A 17,837-nucleotide genomic window follows, 5' to 3' on the forward strand; every position below is an offset into this window, starting at 1 on the left:
TTGTTGCTCAGGTAATGTAGTTTTTTTTAAACTATCTTCAGCAAAATTGTATAACGGACTTCAAAACTGAGCGTTCGTAGTAATAAAGTTAATTGTTTAATAAATTATTTATCTTTCTCCTTATCCTACTCCCGTAGGGACGACGCAATAGGTCTTTGTCTTCCACATAACTCTATCATACGTCATCACTCCCTTCTTGATCATGTCACCTTTCACGCAATCCATCCATCTCTTTCTACGTCTACCTCTACCGGTGTACCACACTCATAACTAACGTTCTCCTTGTAACATGCGATTCATCTCTTCTCATAACATGCCCATACCATGCTAACCTTTTACTCCTTACCTTCTCTACCACTGGGGCTCAAACTTCCACTAACATAATCATTTCGTGTTTAAGAATAAGGTAAAGAATAACAAAATGTTTGTATTCAGATGTTTCTACAGTGAAAATGTAACTTTACAGTTCAATATTTGTCTAAAGTTTGGTGATTTAAATTTCAGACAGACTCACTTTCAGAAACGGAGGTTAGAAATATATGTGAGGATATAATTAGAGGTATGTATAACGCAATATATTTTACTAGCTGTTGCTCCCGATTTCGTCCGCGTAAAATTCAAAATAACAAATATTTTACTCATAGATAAATTACCTTTCTATCGGTGAAGGAATTTTTAAAATCGGCAAAATAGTTTTTGAGTTATTTCAATATATTCAAAAATAAAAATATTTTCTCTTTATATTAGTATAGACATAGATAGGAGCTGCAGTATATCTAGGATAGGTGGTCAGGAGGGGGGGGGTTTAATTTTTATATCTATTGATTTAATTACCTTATGATTCAATACTTTGAAAATGATTAAAACATAATCGGATTTTGTATATTTTTTTTATTTTCATAGTTCGTATAGCAGAGTTAACGGAGAGATGGACGACTCAATCTACACCGACAATAATATCTAGAAGAGGCCCGCCGGGGAGAGCGGGCACACCAGGGTTGCCAGGTCCGTATTTTGTTCCTTTGTTTTTAAAATTGCACATAATACCTCAAAAAACTACTACTTCTTTTAGAATGTTTTTAGTTAATATTGCTGTAAGATTAAAAGTAACAAACAAAAAGCAATATATTAATTGTGTTATTTCCAATAAAAATATTAATGTTTTTTACCAAGGATTACCTGGAGAACCAGGAATTCAAGGGCCCCGGGGTTTCCCAGGGGAAACTGGTGAGCCCGGACGACCCGGCAGTCCGGGCTCTAGCGGCGAGAAGGGGGATAAAGGGGAGAGAGGACAGGAGGGGGTGGGGGTACCAGGACCTGAGGGACCACGAGGTGTTCAAGGTATTTAATTACATTTTAAGTTACCGAACGAAGTTTCAGGTTGTGTTCCATCTAGGTATGGCTATATAAATAAGAGGGCGCTAGAAATTATAACATTTAATAACTATAACAATAGATGGCGCTGTCCTTTGTATTTACTTTATGAAGTTGAGGATTTAAATTTTTTAAATTGCAAGCATTTTTGAGTTGTTTTAAAAAGTGATTTTACTCCATGTTTAGGACCTATAGGTCCTCCTGGACCTGATGGTAGAATCGGACTTCGTGGCGATCCTGGACATCCTGGTAAGTTTTTTTTAATTTCCTAGTAAAAGTTCGCTAAACGTATCCAGCCAGTTACAGCTAAATTTAAAGTTGAAGTTAAACATACACTAGATGGCGTAACTACAACGATTAACACATTTAAATAGTTATTACTAGCTATTGCTCGCGACTTTGTTCGCGTGAAATTACAAAATAATACAAAGTATAGTCTTTAACGTGATAACGTAGCTTTTAAATGGTAAAAAAAAATTGAAATGGGTTCAGTAGTTTTTAAGTTATTAATACATTAAAAAATACAAAAACATAAATCTTTCCTCTATATAATATTAGCATATTTATAAAAGGAAGCTAATTCTATTTAAAATACCTTGTGTCGTTAATTTAATTCCACTAAGAACACAACTATATAACATTTTTTATTATATTTAGGCCCAATAGGACCTCGCGGTGTTCCCGGTCCCCGAGGGAACTGTGACTGTCCAGTAGCGGCGTACTATGCGTATTCACCTGTTGGAAATTTTAAAGGCCCATAAATGACCCTTCCAGTAATTACAGCTTTATATGATTGTTACATGGTCTGTTTATTTTGGATTGTAAATCTAGATAAAATGTTGAAAATAATGTTATGGATATTTGCTAGAGGAATCAAACATTATTAATTGTTTGTGTCAACTAAATAATTAGAGACAGTTTTAAATTGTTTAATTTAAAACTGGAAACAAAATCATTGTAATGTATTGATTATTAAAATATAAAATCTAGTATACGATTATCAAGAATATCTTTTAAATTAAGGTGTGGTAATTATGTCAAAAAAAATCTGTACTTAAGTAAAGAGAAATATAAACAACGTTTTGGTTTTATTTCATACGATTTAAACAACATACGTATAATTATTGCTTTTGAAATTAGTCAATTGCTGTATCTGGCTGGACGAAAGTGTTATCGACTGATTAAAAAGAAAATAAAAAATAAAAAACTTTTATAAATGCGGTAGTATTAAGGATTAGTCCCTCTCACACATTATAAAGTACTGCGTGCAAACAAGAGTACTCTACTTGGGATAATCCGTAAAAAGCTGCTTAACAACTTGTAGAGGCGACATCAGGGAAACGGGAAATTTTTATCATTTATGAAGTTTCTAGGCTTTACTGTTATATTTAGATTTTCTAGTTTTAATATTTTTAATAAGTTAAATCGATTTGTATTTCATTGTACGGTTTACAAAAAGACGTCTAAAGCTTTGTAAACAATCAGTGTAATCACCGAGCATTACATCTGTCAAAACGCGTACAAAAACAATGCTATCTCTTTCTATCTTTTTGTGAAAAACAGAGAAAACTATGTACAACTGTTAAACAAAAACGGTTACATGTAACAACGGTGTTTATAAACCAGTTATGAGTTTACAAAACCGTTACTGTCGTACAGGAAACAATATTTGTACTAAACTCGTAGTCGTGTTTGTAATACTGCTTCTTGTTGGTAAACACCATTAGCTTCCTTCCAGTTGTTGATGAGTTAAGGTTATTTTCAAATGGTTACGTTATTTCTATAGTTAGGTTATACATCATTATTAGATTGTGTTTTACGAAATATCGGTCTTAAAGATTGGGTGATTCGTACTCACACAATAATTCAGTGTGATTTTTTTTTCCTTTTTGACTTTCACACTTAAGTTTATTTAGCCAATTCAGAGTGATTTGATATTGTTTTTAATGACCATAAATGTAAATTATTTTTTAAAGATGGCAGATTATGAATAAAAAATTGTCTTTTAATTGTCATTTTGACTGATTTTGACAACGATTTATTTTGGTTTTGGTTATCTGATTTCTTGTGATAATTTTAAATATGATATCTTGTAAGATGTTTTAACATTTTAAATTATTTATTTAAATCTATATATTAGATACTTCGATACCGAGTATATTTGGACTTAGTTTCAATTAGTATTGTGTAAATTATGTAAGTACACATTACTTGTTTTCACATTACATTTACATTCATTAACTTAGTGGTGTAATGCTTCTTAGCTTACGGGTAGTTCGTATTGTTCCATCTGTTTATTACAAAAGTTGAATATTTTTAATTTGTCTTTAGATACTGCAAAATGAACGTCCTTCGTACTATGTTCGGCGTGTGTAGTGGCTCCGCAGAGAAGGGGGAGGTACACGACACCGTGAGGAGAATATTCGGCAACGAACTCGTCATGAAAGATAATTCCGATAGACAAAATCAGTAATATTACCGTTGGCTTACACTGCACAAAATATCTGTACAAACATATATTGTCATCTCGCTCATTTTACTAGAAAAAAAACAGAGATAGCATAATTTTTACAAGTGTAATATCACAGTTGTATTTACGGGAATACAACACTGATATAAAAACTTTAATACATAGATATTTAAATACAGTTGCTATTGAATTATGCAAGGCGCTATATAATTAGCCGAAGTATCCATAAGACATTTTATAAAACTACCTACACGATTTTAGCTTATATTTTAAAATATTCTCGTGTTGTTTTAATTACAAATACCTTTCTTAGGAAAAGCAAATACTTGTGCCATATACGAGAGAATCTAATGAAGGTTTTAGATGCGAAAATAATGACACACAAGTCGAAATTTGCAAAGAAACACGCGCAAGCTTATGCAGATGTAAGTATTCTGTAAATTAATATTTTTCGCCCGCGACTCCGTTAAAATGACACTTATTTAGTAGCCTATGTGTTCAATAAACATTCGCATTTATATTATTAAGGGTATGTCCCACCAAATTGTAAATTGTCTGATAACAATACAACGTGTACAATATGTGATGGAAATATCGCGATTTTGTTTCCTTATCTGACAGTGACGTCATTTTCAAGTTATTTGAGCCTCTATCAGCCAATGGTGGGACATACCCTTAGTAATATTAACTACAATGACTTTGTTCAACTTATTTCTACCACTCACATACGCTACGAAAGAGTTGCAGATTTAAGAAACAGTCTAGTTGTCAACGGGAAACTATTGTGTACTATCTAGTTTGCTATGATTTAATTATTTTTAATATTTTCTACGCAGAAACACGAGTCCGTCGACGATAGAGTGGGTCGCATTGGACCTAAAATAGTTGTCTTCGATGCATCCACTGGTAAATAAATCTATAAATATTTTTTGTTTAAATTATACTAATTCTTGTGTTTATCAACGTCATTAAATATGAATAACTAGCTTACACACGAGACTCCGTCCGCGTGGAATATAAAAATAACAAAACAAGTAGCCTATATGTTCTTACAAACTATCTTCAACATCTATGATCCGTTTAGCAGTTTAAGCTATAAATTATAACAAATATCCATCTAAATTTCGTGTTTATAATATCAGTATAATTGTAAGGTACTGGGCGTTTAGTGCTGGTTGGTGACGAAAGGGTTAGCGTGCAAGGTCTGTCAAGTTTCGCTACCATCAGAGGGACTGCCTGTGTATATTCAGGTAGATGGATGTATGAAGCTCAACTTGGCACTAAAGGAATTATGCAGGTGAATAAAGATTTCTGTACTGTCTCGATTTAAAAATAAAAACAAAGAGTGTAGCTGTAAGGAAAGTTTTTCTACAACCACTACTTTGGAGGACCAATTAATTTTATAAATTAATATAAATAAAACCATGTTGATTTTCATCAGTTTTTTACAATCATCATCTTCCTCCCTATCCTACTCCCGTAGGGTCGGCACAACAGGTTTCTGTCCTCCACATAACTCTATCATACGTCATCTCAGTCCCTTCTAGATCGTGTCACCTTTCACGCAATCCATCCATCTCTTTCTAGGTCTACCTCTACCGGTGTACCACACTCATAACTAACGTTCTCTTTGTTACATGCGATTCATCCCTCCCCATAACATTTCCATACCATGCTAACCTTTTACTCCTTACATTCACAATCTTTGTTCATTTGTTTCACATTTTTCTCTAAATGGTGCGGTGTCGCGCTACTGGCCAGTTGGACCTATTTGGTAGCGTAAAACCTTTCCCGTAACACCAAAGAGGTCCTATGAGCGTTATAAGTTTGTAACTCCATAAAAAAGGAAATTTTCGTTTGGTTACTAATATGCCTTCACTTAGGGAGTTTAATACAACTTATTTATTGAGTGTGGTGGACAAAAGAGAGGTTATTTTGGGAACTTTAGCATGTTTCTCAGATCGGTTGGTGTACCGCTGGTTGCACATTTTCAATGGACACCGGTGTTGGTGATACGGTCAATTCCTACGCGTATGACGGTGGCAGGGTGCGACGATGGAATGTGGCTACTTCACCATACGGGCAGTCATGGCTGCCCGGTGACGTCATCGGATCCTGTCTCGATCTAGATAAGGGAACTTTAGAGTTTTATAGGTATGTGTAGTGTAATATATCGCAGATGTAAAAACGAAAGATTACCCTACAGGCTATAAGAATGTGTCAATCTAGACCTATTATCTGGTGGTGTGCAGGACTCCTAATTTTATTCCTATTACCATTTCCCCCTATTCTTAAAAGGGGAAGTGGATTTGAAGGAACGGAGACACATAGAAAGGAAAAATATACTCTTTCTGTCCCCTCCGTCGATTGAAGATAGGAAACGCATCTGGAAATGCGGATATCTATGGGCAGCGGTTGGTTTGTTATTTTGGCGAATTTATTTCGGTATGTATTTTAATAAATATGGTCAAGTCGTAGCTTAGGTTTCTTAAAGTAGACGTAATTGAATTCGGTTATACGCTATAAGTTTTTTTAGGAACGGCGTGACTATGGGCGTTGCATTTGACAACGTGTCTCACGGCACGGGGGTGGCTTACTTCCCGGCTGTTTCTCTCGCAATGCAGGAACACCTTTATGCAAACTTTGGACATGTGCCTTTTGTGTAAGTAAATATCATACTTTACAAAACATAAAATAAGTTTATTAAGACAAAATAATAGCCGATCGTAGGAAGTACTGTAAAATTAAATGTATTTCAAAGTATAGTAACCGAAATGGGTTTTGGTAAACTAGCCAATTTTTTTGTGCAGTATTATGGTATTATACCATAAGTGATTTGGAAGAGGCCTTTACCTGAGAGGGGTCCATGCAAAAGATATGACATCTAGATTTAAAAAAAAAATTGAATATAATTTAGATTAATAATTTATAGAAAAAAAATACTATTTAGGACATTTTTGATTATTTATTGAAATAGGTTTAACATTATATGACCGAATTAATTTTTCTAATCTAATATATATGTATGTAATAATCTATAAATGACAATAATTAGACATGTACCATCCTTTTTTTTTAAACTTTTGTAAACTATGGCATGGAATAAAAGGCTCTTTATTTTTTTTTATTTATTTATTTTATACCATAAGTGATACAGCGGTGGTGTCGGCCTCCGTAGGTTCTTAAACCTAAATAGGTTTCAAATCTATACTAATACTATAAAGTGAAAAGATTTCTATTTTTGTATATATTGAAATAACTCAAAAACTACTAGACCGATTTCAAAAATTCTTTCAACATTAAAAAACTACGTAACTCAATAATATAGGCTTTGTATTTTATTATTTTTCATTTTCACGTGGACGAAGTCGCGAGTAACAACTGGTATTTAATGAAATTATTAACTAGTTAATTTCTCGTACAGTTTTCCAGTCGAAGGCTTCGCACCATTACAAGCGCCTCCGACTAGAGAATGCGCGCGAGCGACTCTCCTCTTCAAATCACTCGATACTATAATAGATGAATTAATTCAACTCTCCGCTTTCAAGACTGTTGATAAAAAGTCCAGCAAGGTCTATCTATTTTTAAATTAACATAAACATCGTCTAACGGTTTGGGTTTGTTATTCAATAGGGAATGTTAAAGCGATCGTACACCTTTGACTAACTATCGCACAACTGTTGTATGATTGTCGATTGTTTTGCAGGCCATTCAACAGTTTAGTTGCACAACTAAATATCGAGTAGTGTGCCCACCTCCATATAAGCTCATAGGTAACAAAGCGAGACTAAACAGTCAAAGGTGCGCCCACGCTCTAAACTGTGCTCTTCATTTTTGTTTACTATTAGACTTTATTTCTTTATCAGTAGCAACTCCTGTAACTACACCAAAGGCCTATTTAAAAATTATCCTAATTTTTAAGACTAAAGAGGTTTTATATTGCAATATTAGATTATATCAGTTTTGTATTTTCTCGTAGGCAAAGTCAGAAACATCAAAAGTAACAGAAGAAGAGGTTGCGGTCCGCATAGACAGTTCCAATTCCGTATATACTCCGCTCGGATCGCCGACGAATGTGCTAGAAGCACAAGGAACTGAAGTTAAAAGGATGTCTAGGAAGGTAAAAAAATACAAAGCAATACGTGTTTTTTTTTTTAAATGTTAACGTAGAATTTTGTTACTTTACTAATATTTCCTTTTACCATTCATATTAAGCTCTAGGCTTGTGCTAGGATATGTTTTACGATAGTCGAATGGGATTCATTCGGAATACGAACCCTCGACTGCAATAACTGTAGTCCGTACAATAAACCATTAGGCTACTGGCGCTTTGTAAATATAGTTTACTCAACAAAATAATAACCAGAGCGTAACTGTCCACGTTACATTTTTTTCATTAAATTATTTTAACGCGTCTGTTGATGTTAGTTACAGTTAAGTGGGACAAATAGTAAGGAGTATTTACAGTGGTAGAGCCAGCTTTAACATCTTCGCACTGTAGGGCCGGCTCGCCCGGTGTAATACCACGACCACACAGAAGACAGGCGTCAAGTGAGAGCAATTCCGCGTTTTGTCTGATGAGTATGGTGCCGGTGGCCCAATTTTAGTCCCTTTCCCGCTCCACACTATTCTTATAAGGAAAGGATTGGATGGAAAAGTGGATTTGACAGTTAGATGCATAGGAAGGAGAAATATCCTCCTTATGTGCGTCTCCTCCTCGATTTAGGGTAGGCAAAGCATCTGCAATTGCGGATGTCTGGATAGCGGTCGCTTCGCCATTTTGGTAGATTCAGATGGACGCTTACTCGTTTGCCACATTATTTTTTAAAATAAAATAATTCTATCTTTATTATTAGGTTGAATTATTACTGTTACTATTACCGTCAGCCTGTCCATTTATAGAGGCCACGAATGGCTTTAATTTTTTTTTTGCAGGCTTTCTTAATGTCGTTAGCAAGATTGGTGGTGATAGAACTGGGAGGATGTTTAAAGATGTCCTACGTTGTGATCGGAGAGCTGCTCACCCGTTTCCGCGGTTCTCTCGGCTTGAGGTCGAGGAGTATTAATTTGGATCCACAAACATCGGAATTTTATATAAATATTAAGGCCAAGGCTTATGTAAGTATCACTATATTTATTGCATGGTAAAAACTCGTTCAAATATAACATATTGTCGTGAAAGATGTAAGCGTATTTTCGTATGGTAGCGATTTTAAAACGCGACTCTTTCGTAGCCCAATGTTGTGGCAGTTTGTACTCTCGGTAAATGACAAGTGCGATTTTAAAGCGTGTTAATGCCGAGCGTTAAAAAAAAACGCCCGTGTGAATGAGGGCTTTTAGTGTAGGACGCTTGTTTGGACACAATGCTTGTCAACAGCTATTGCTATCCTAAATCTTTGAACAACGAAGATTGATATTAATGTTTGGGTAAAATGATAAGTGAAGAAGATAACCGAAGAGTGATGTTTTATTTTACTTTTCTTTTAAGAGAAGGGAGCAAACAGGCGGAAACAAGCATAATTATTGACAATGTGCGGTTTTGACCTTGTACGATAGTTATTGTTGTTATTTGCCAAGTTAGCACGTGCCAACAAGGTAGCACTAGCAGGCTGTGCCGCGGTAATTCAGTCAGTTAATGGTACATTTTGTGCCAAACAGTTTTTGGCACTAACTTATCTCAAATGTTGTTAAACTGCTTGAATTGGAGCGGTTTTAAGAATACTATCTTTGAATTTTATACGGTTATTTTTAATTTTTATAGCCATGTAAACCGCTTTGATTTTAGAATGTTTTTTTGGTTCTATAAGACGAGCACACACATTTAACAAAACTATCGCACTACTATTAAGTTTTGCTTTAATTCCTATAATCTTATATAGAGGTGGGCATACTACTCGAATTATTGTTGTGCAACTAAACAGTTGAATGCGAAACAATCGACAATCGCACAACAGTTGTGCGATTTTTTAGTCACAGCGCCTACTTTATAAGTGGTAAGGTTTTTGAATTTCGAACGTTTTTAACACGTTATATTTGTTCATAGGAAGATCTATCAGAGAAAATGCTGACACAGCCTCATCCAAAACTCTGCATACTATTGGACTTGCTATGGACGTTTCTAGATGAATCCGCACTCTGTGATATATTCGAACATTGTATTGTAAGAGAGTGCTTGCTCTTCGATTCTGTATCGCCGGTAAAGTCACATCTAGTAATTAATATGAACAGTAATTAATTACATAGAACTAGTCTAACATATTGGGTAAGAATATTAAGTTATTTATGTTACGAACTGTCACAAACAAACGAAGAAAATTGTATCATATAAATTGAATGGAGTTTAAAAAGCAAGTAACCTATGTGCTCTTCCAGACTATCCTCTATATCTATGCCAAATTTAATCGAGATCCGTTCATCAGTTAATGCTACAAACTCTAAGAAACATACATCCATCTTAAGTTTCGCATTTATAATGTACAGTTGGACAGTAGTAGTAGTAGTAGTAGTAGTGCAGTAATAGTAGTAGTAACAATAGTAGTAGTAGTAGATGGCATGGATTGTATGGATTCAGACCAGTTAGTGTTCACATTATGCCAGTTGAATCCCTGTCCACATGGGAAAATCCTATGTACTGGCGAAATGTGTACTAAGCATTATAGTTAAGCGATGTTTGCAGGATATGCAGTTTAAACAACAAATAGAAGGTGTGTACGTGCTCTGTGGTCTGATGCAGCATCGTGAGACGAGACACCATCTCGTCAAATACGTGTTCTTCAATAAAATAACGTTAGTATCATTGTAAGTTTTAAAAGTATAACTTTTAACAGTGGTGGGTTCTCTCATTAATTGTTGTACTGCTATGTAACCCCTATAACGCGAATACCGTACCCCTGTATAACGCGGATACGATTCCCTATAACGCGATTATTCCGAACAAATTTTTAAAACTAAAATGTGATATAGACTCTGCGCTGTAGTATATCGTGTTATATGGGGGATTTCCACAACGCAAATTCTTATAACGCGGAACCATTAACGTTATAAAGCGGCTTAATGTACAGAATACGGACATCAAGTAGAATTAATTCCGCATGTCGTCTGACGAATGTGCGTAACCTACTTTAAAAGTCCTACTAAGTTTATATTAACTATTGTTATTACAAAAGATTGAATTAAATGTTACAGATTTGACAATTTCCTCAACGTGAAATGTCCGGATGAGAGCGTGTTGCGAACTGTCATACAAAAGCCGTGGTGGCAGCGACCAACGTCTGTCAAAGGGGAAACTGATCCCATTATAGCCGGTAAATAAATCTTACTAATATTATAAACTAGAAGTTGCTCGCGACGTTGTCAGCGTGGTAAAAAAACACATACAGATTACTTACGGCGAAAGAATTTTTAAAGTCCAGCCCAGTAATTTTTGAGTTATTTCAATATAACTATACAGAAATACAAATCTTTCCTGTTTATAATATTAGCATAGAATTGAACGTTTAGATGGATGGATGTTTATTAGAGTTTGTGGGACTCCTAAACGAATCTTAATGAAATTTGGCTTAGATGTAGAGCGTAGTCTGGAATAAGTCTTATTATTATTTCTTGATTCCACGCCGACGAAATCGGGGGCGAAAACTAGTATTACATTATTAGTTTTAAATTATTACAACTGATAGTAAATTCTTAAAATGTACTATTTGTCTAGATAAAGAATTCAATCCAACAACAGTAGATGACATAGCTGTAGAAACACGCTACAAAGAGGACTGTGCGAAAATAACTGAAGCCATACGGCCGCTAGAAAATATTCAGGTATTGTTAAAAACGATACAAGCAAGAAGGAAAAAGCGCGCGGAAAATATAAAGGATTTAAAATAGATCTTATAACGAAAATTAAGAATAAAAAGATTTTTACAAAAGAGAATGAAATTCAAAACTTATATTCTAATTTTAAAAATCTCTAAATTTTAATTTGCAGCTGGAATTTGTTCTAATTCTATTGGATAATTCCGACGGTTCCAACGTAGTGCCGTCAACGAGGAAAATATTCTTGGAAAAGTTTCGACGATACATTATGGATAATTGTATCTTAGATATGGTAACATTTTTAATTTTATAACATTGAAAGAGAATAGATCTGATTGCCTATTATATTAACTTTTCGCTAGTTATAGGATTTTTTTTTAATTCATCTATTTGAGTATGTAATTTAATGGCTTTTGATGTCATGGCGATGATATTTTTTAATGTTTTTTATGATGTTATAAATAACTAGCTATTGCTCGCTAGAAATTAAAAAATAAAGAAAAAATGAAAGAATTTTTTAAATCAGCCCAGTACTGTTTGAGTTATTTCGATACTTACAAATGAAAATCTTTCCCCTTTATAATATTAGTATAGTTGTAGATTTTAAAGTGTTTTAATTAAAATACAGAGACTTTTCAACGTGTCTCGCAACTCTCCCGCCATCTCATGGTGTTGCCACGCTAGACTCCTCACAGCAGTTCTTACGATGTGGAATAAGGAGAATCCACTTGGAAATTTGTATGTTTTGTAATATATAGTTTTAATAATTTAGATTGTTCTAGAATAATTTGCGCCTTTTTGTGACTTCTAGGACAGGACCTCCTCATTTGCCGCCAAAATCTTTCATTGATGGTGAATTAGATTTTTATAATGTCGATCGACTTGGTGGTGTTTTACCGTTTTTAGTGAGGACGCTAAGGTAACAAATTACGTATAATTTTAGCAGAAAATGTATTACGAATGAAATAACCTAAAAAAATGTTTACAGACAAGATCTCATCGATGTTTTGGGTGAGGATAATCCATTTATACAAAGTTTTGAGCCGAATTACAATCGCGCGGGAGGGATAGATGCCGGTATATCCTTTTTATTATCCTTATTTGTTTATCCCTTTTTATTTCTAATAAAATTCATACAAAAGTAATCCATATTAAGTAAACAATCTCGATATTTAAATCTTTATTCTATAGATAAAAATATCATAGAGCAGTAAAACTTTAGATAGGTAATTAGGTATATTTAAAAATCATATGTTTTAATAGGAGTGAGCGAGATGGCTGCAGGATCTCCCGCTCTAGCAACGTTACCGCAAGTAATATCCTCTATGGCCAGGTTCATGCATGCCGCGATGCCGCCAATGCCAAACAGGTGATTTCATATGTCTGGTATAATTATCCTCGTGCTATTATTTTCAATTATAACTATTAATAGCAGTGGTCTTCTTTTTTGGATCTTAGAGTCGGATTTTAATTACATATTTACTTTATTCATTTTCCTAGGACAAAATTACTGTATTTATTATCATATTATCTTTGTCTTATTGAAAGAAAATGAAAGAGACGAGAGATTAGATACACAGATTCCGTAGTAACAAACAAGAGAGATTTTTTATAGAACGACGGGTGAGACTGCATTGGCTTTGAAAGGAACAAGATCAATGATGCCTGGAGCCGGTGCTATTGATGTACGGTCAGCATATCTACGACTGCTGGATGGTCTTCTAGCATTGTATCATGGTGCTGGTATAAAGCATGCTGAGAAGGTAAGCCTGCCCCTGCACTACGCATCTGCAATTGCAGATGTGTGGGCAGCGGTCGCTTCGACATTTCGGCGGATTTAGGTGGCTGCCTGCTCTTTTTCCACTATTGGAAACTCTATGTATATTTTTAATCTCTCTAGCGGCAACGTAATATCGTTCATTTTGTATTGATTTTAAGCTTTGCGAGCTCCGAGATAGTCAACTAGACTTAGCTGACTGTCTACACGACATCGAACAGCGCATAACCACAGTGGCTACGGAATTACAAACCGGTGTTGGTATGTTGTCAAAATTGTACGAAGTAAAAGTAACCGTGGTTCTCCACTGTACACAAAATTGCTTACAGGTTCGAAAATAGAGTTGTCAGAGAGTGATAAAATACAAAAACAACTGATGGAAAGAATGCTCAAAGAACTGGAGAGATCTAAATCAGTTTATGAGGTAAACATCTTAGTTTAATATTATAAATGCGAAAGTTTACATGGATGGATGTTTGTTAGAGTTTGTAGGGTAAAAGGCTGAACGGATCTAGTTGAAATTTGGCATAAATTTAGAGCATAGTCTGAAACAACACATAGGTTACTTGCTTTTGTTTTTTTATTTCACGCGGAGAGAGTCGCGGACGAAACCTAGTACTGCATTAATCCATAACGGTTGAACGGATTTCACTGAAATATACACATATATGCAACCAATTAGCTTTGTTGTATGATATGTGCTGAAGTATTAAATAAAATAAATAAATAATTAAGTTAATCGTGGACAATAGCAACTTTATAATATTAGTAAAAAGTACTTCTGTTGTCATATTATTTTAGGAGAAGCTAATGTCTGGCGCGTTGCAAATGGCGTGGGTGATCGGAGCGATATGGACGAAGCGCCGTCAGCAAGAATTGGCGATACATTTCGCTGGAACTCTGCACTCGCTCCGACTCTCCTCGGATCCTGATTACGCACATCATATTGAGGTTATGATGAACCCGAACTCAATATTACATCTTTAGATCGATCCGAAATATGTACGAAAGGAACTTTTACGATTGTCCTTTTTTGTTTATTCGATTGTTATGTGCGATCGATTGATTAAACTGCGGATAAGGTAAAATGGTTCAAGATTGAAAATTATTGGGACCGTAGATAAATCTAAGATAAAGTTCTCTTTAGTACTTCATATGTTAGTAGTAAGGTTTCAATCTTTTTTTTAGGTAGCAAGTAAGGAAATTTTACCAGGAAAGAGTTCTCTACTTGGTAACTCTAGTTATGCGTCACTACAATTGGAGTATACGTCAAGTTCCGATCAGAGGTACTCAGAGTTGTTAAATATTGTTTAAATGTTTTAGCATTTTACTATCCCTTAGTGGTAGTAGTCTTAGAGGAATAAGTATAAAACCGATGTAACCAGTCTGATTATTTTTTTTTCTTTTACAGTCCACAAAGCCAGACCTCAAGAGTTCCGACCCCACGACAAGCTTCTCAGGCGCAAATAAATAGTGTTACTACACGTTAGTAATTACTTTTTCAAACTGAAACATAACTTGAGCCGAATATTGAAACGTTATTTAAATATGTAACAACGACGTTAATAATAAGGCTACACTTAAATTTAAAAATTTCTCGCAATTGCTTTACGTCTATCACATTGTAAGCGTTACTTAAAAGGCAAAGTATTTCAGATTTTCGTTTCAGTATTTGTCTGTATGTTTACTTTTACTTTTGACTTGTTTTTTCAGACGAAGGTCCGCGTGGTTTTGCTGAATCTTTATTTGCGTTCGTGCCGGAGTACCATGTTGACGCCATGTTGGAATTGTGCAACACACTAAGACTGTACATGCATCCCACTATATCCATTAATGAGATTGTCGGTAAGTTAAACACTATATCTATATAAAGAACTGTTTACTAAGATATTTTGCAAAAGAAAAGTAATTTTAGTACCGCAGTTTTATAGGATTTAGTTAACTACATTCCATGGCGTGACAACCGTCGGAGGTCTTTTTACATCGAAGATGGCTGACGAATCCAAACTTAGTACAAATCCAGTCATAACGTTCATGCCAGCCACAGCGTCAGAATTCAAGAACGAAAGGGATAGGCAGAGACCACTTTCATTTGGCGATGGTCTGACAATACCGCGGTCACACATAAGACAGGCGTGAAGTGGAAGTAATTCGTATTTCGATGTAATACAGAATGGGAGGACATGATGGTGTCCTGCGCTGCGTTCCTCTGCGCGGAGTTCGCGGACCAGCGCATCGTGCTCGCCAGCACGCGCGAGTCGCTCGTACAGACACTGGCGTCCTTTGCTACACAGCCTTCCACTATGAGGGCCATTGAAAAGGTCCCAGTCAAACAGTAAGTGAATATGTATTGAGTTATATACGCTTTCCACTTAGATTATTGCAACGGAAACTTACAAGAGCTATCGTTTTACATTAATTTTGCCGAAAATTTGTTTTCGGTTTATATTTTTAGTTAGCTCATAAAAAATTGTCTTTTTATTGCATTTTTTCTGACAACAATAAAAGGTTTTTATTTTTTTTAAACTCCAAATTCCATAAACAATCGTTTCAGTATTTGGCCACGAGTCAAGTGACATTTGACATACTTGGGTAGGAAATTATTGTCCTTGACTGCACACAATGATGAGAGCAATAATATGTTTGATATGTTTCGATTTTCCGCTTTTGACTGTCGTGTTTTATCTGTAAGACGAGGATAATGTTAATTTATTGTTTACATTTGTGAAATTTTCAATTGAAAGTGACAAAATTTAAATGCACAAATGACAACGATGGTGTTTGACATTGGATAACAATTATCGTTTCCATGGCAACCTTGCTTCCTTGATGTTGTCAACCTGTTGTTTTTGTGCCATTCCCGCTTGACGATTTGTTCCAAATTGTTCACTCCCTAATTTTAATAGCGTGAAAATATATAGGCTAAAGCGTGCCGTAAGTGGATTTATATTGAAAACAACTATTATTCGAAAATATACTGTGATTCCCGACAACCTACATAACTAAGTATAGTTTAGAAATTAGTACAGATAGATAGTATAAATGTTGTATTACGTCATAGACAGATGTGCATGGTGGAGGAGCTGGTACGTCCGTACCAGAACCGCGCGTGGGCGCAGTCCAACTGGGTGCTGGTTCGCTTTTGGCACGGCTCCGGCTTCGGCTTCCGACACCGACAGTGGCCGCATCTCGCTGCCAAGTATGATTCATTAAATAAGATAAAATATATAGAAACCATTTATTTTAAAGTTTACTTAGATTAAAGGCCATTTCATAACATAGTAGATAAAGTAATAAAAAAGATATTAGCAGATTCTATCTCACACCTCTGTGCCTTGAATGTCATCGTGGAATTAAAAAAAAAACAATATTAGGTAGCCCACGGGTTCGTCCAGACTATCCTATACCTCTTTACCAAAATTTATCTAGATCCTTTCAGCAGTTTAGGCTACAAACTTTAACAAACATCCATCCAAACTGTTGCATTTATAATATTAGTAACTAATATTTTAACAAATTTTGTAAACAGGTTTGGTGATAGAGAACCAACTGTTAACAACATGGGTGCTAAAGTAGATGCTGGTCTGATGAGTCAATGTTTCGGTAAGTTTCTTAAAATTTACCAATGAAAACAAATAATTAATAATAACTACAAGTGATTGGTGAAAAATGCAGTTAAAACAGGTATTATTTGTAGGTCCCTGTCCATCAGAAGTTATTCAAGGTCGAATCAGAGATTACCTCGAAGCGAATCCTAAAGAGGCCGCTTCCTTTCTCAATTCCTTGCTCAGTCAATTGAATTGGGCATTTTCTGAATTTATCACAATGATGCAAGAGGTATTAGATACTAAGTTTTTAATTTAATTCTTATACAGCAAGAGTAGTGTAGAGGTAGACCTAGAAAGAGATGGATGGGTTGCGTGAAAGGTGACATGATCGAGAAGGGAGTGATATCGAAAACCCGGTGTGTCGACACTACGGCAGTTGTATAAGGTACGGGAGATGATGATGACAGTAATAGTAGAAAGTCTTCTCTGTGTTTATCGTCTTTGAAATCATGTACAGAGGTGTCATGTCGTGTTGGCTTGGAATATTGAATGAATTGCTTCGGAACAACACAGTATTGGTTGCGTAAATGGGAGTGGTAGAAAGGGTAAGAGCATCATGCATCTGATCTTGAGCAGCTAAGATATTCGAAAAGATATATACATAAGAACTTTAAAAGACGTATATATTAGTATAGGAGGCCTAATTTAAGTCACTTTTCCTTTCCACCCTTTCCTTAAGAGGAAAGGAAGGGAAATTGAATTTGACGGCGGAGAAGACGCGTGGGATATATCCTCTTTTTGTGCGTCTCCTCCGTCGATTGAGGATAGGCAACGCATCTGCAATTGCGGATGTCTATAGGCA

The 17,837-nt window shown here is 35.3% G+C and overlaps 4 protein-coding genes and 1 long non-coding RNA gene across 5 annotated transcripts in view; all 5 read left to right on the forward strand.

Annotated features, from left to right (window-relative positions):
- Positions 1-2,284, forward strand: part of LOC106111717 (collagen alpha-1(IX) chain-like) — a 12,383-nt gene extending 10,099 nt beyond the window's left edge. Inside the window, exons 17-22 of the mRNA XM_013293860.1 lie at positions 3-11; positions 505-559; positions 904-1,005; positions 1,174-1,341; positions 1,561-1,623; positions 2,032-2,284. Of these exons, the coding sequence (XP_013149314.1) occupies positions 3-11; positions 505-559; positions 904-1,005; positions 1,174-1,341; positions 1,561-1,623; positions 2,032-2,135 (501 nt within the window). The 3' untranslated portion in view covers positions 2,136-2,284. The remainder of the gene's footprint in view (positions 1-2; positions 12-504; positions 560-903; positions 1,006-1,173; positions 1,342-1,560; positions 1,624-2,031) is intronic.
- A 1,127-nt stretch (positions 2,285-3,411) lies between these two features.
- LOC106111848 lies at positions 3,412-4,263 on the forward strand. The gene is made up of 3 exons (XR_001226201.1): positions 3,412-3,570; positions 3,706-3,843; positions 4,158-4,263. It is a non-coding gene; the product is annotated as an uncharacterized LOC106111848 (long non-coding RNA).
- A 740-nt stretch (positions 4,264-5,003) lies between these two features.
- Positions 5,004-6,510, forward strand: LOC106111718 (E3 ubiquitin-protein ligase RKP-like). The gene is made up of 3 exons (XM_013293861.1): positions 5,004-5,141; positions 5,805-5,998; positions 6,381-6,510. The coding sequence occupies exons 1-3, from the start codon at positions 5,103-5,105 to the stop codon at positions 6,508-6,510; spliced, it is 363 nt and encodes a 120-aa protein (XP_013149315.1). The 5' UTR covers positions 5,004-5,102.
- A 108-nt stretch (positions 6,511-6,618) lies between these two features.
- LOC106111719 lies at positions 6,619-12,573 on the forward strand. Its single transcript, XM_013293862.1, has 11 exons — positions 6,619-6,628; positions 7,277-7,416; positions 7,824-7,964; positions 8,780-8,962; positions 9,888-10,040; positions 10,521-10,630; positions 11,030-11,148; positions 11,550-11,656; positions 11,823-11,942; positions 12,279-12,388; positions 12,462-12,573. Exons 1-11 carry the CDS (start codon positions 6,619-6,621, stop codon positions 12,571-12,573), a joined length of 1,305 nt encoding a protein of 434 aa, XP_013149316.1.
- Positions 12,574-12,641: 68 nt separating this feature from the next.
- Positions 12,642-17,837, forward strand: part of LOC106111720 (E3 ubiquitin-protein ligase RKP-like) — an 8,130-nt gene continuing 2,934 nt past the window's right edge. The window contains exons 1-13 of the mRNA XM_013293863.1: positions 12,642-12,727; positions 12,914-13,019; positions 13,266-13,413; positions 13,589-13,682; positions 13,757-13,851; positions 14,229-14,378; positions 14,616-14,713; positions 14,839-14,912; positions 15,141-15,272; positions 15,600-15,762; positions 16,489-16,626; positions 16,957-17,030; positions 17,125-17,264. Of these exons, the coding sequence (XP_013149317.1) occupies positions 12,925-13,019; positions 13,266-13,413; positions 13,589-13,682; positions 13,757-13,851; positions 14,229-14,378; positions 14,616-14,713; positions 14,839-14,912; positions 15,141-15,272; positions 15,600-15,762; positions 16,489-16,626; positions 16,957-17,030; positions 17,125-17,264 (1,401 nt within the window). The 5' untranslated portion in view covers positions 12,642-12,727; positions 12,914-12,924. The remainder of the gene's footprint in view (positions 12,728-12,913; positions 13,020-13,265; positions 13,414-13,588; positions 13,683-13,756; positions 13,852-14,228; positions 14,379-14,615; positions 14,714-14,838; positions 14,913-15,140; positions 15,273-15,599; positions 15,763-16,488; positions 16,627-16,956; positions 17,031-17,124; positions 17,265-17,837) is intronic.

The sequence above is a fragment of the Papilio polytes genome, unplaced genomic scaffold, assembly GCF_000836215.1.
Source record: "Papilio polytes unplaced genomic scaffold, Ppol_1.0 DF824146.1, whole genome shotgun sequence".
Classification (NCBI taxonomy): Eukaryota; Metazoa; Arthropoda; class Insecta; order Lepidoptera; family Papilionidae; genus Papilio; species Papilio polytes.

Coding starts and splice junctions, on each gene's coding strand:
- LOC106111718 (XM_013293861.1), top strand. CDS start 5,103: ATGTATGAAGCTCAACTTGGCACTAAAGGAATTATGCAG. Junction 5,142..5,804: donor GCACTAAAGGAATTATGCAG/GTGAATAAAGAT, acceptor CATGTTTCTCAG/ATCGGTTGGTGTACCGCTGG. Junction 5,999..6,380: donor GGAACTTTAGAGTTTTATAG/GTATGTGTAGTG, acceptor AAGTTTTTTTAG/GAACGGCGTGACTATGGGCG.
- LOC106111719 (XM_013293862.1), top strand. Junction 11,657..11,822: donor GGCCGCTAGAAAATATTCAG/GTATTGTTAAAA, acceptor TTTAATTTGCAG/CTGGAATTTGTTCTAATTCT. Junction 12,389..12,461: donor GAGAATCCACTTGGAAATTT/GTATGTTTTGTA, acceptor TGTGACTTCTAG/GACAGGACCTCCTCATTTGC.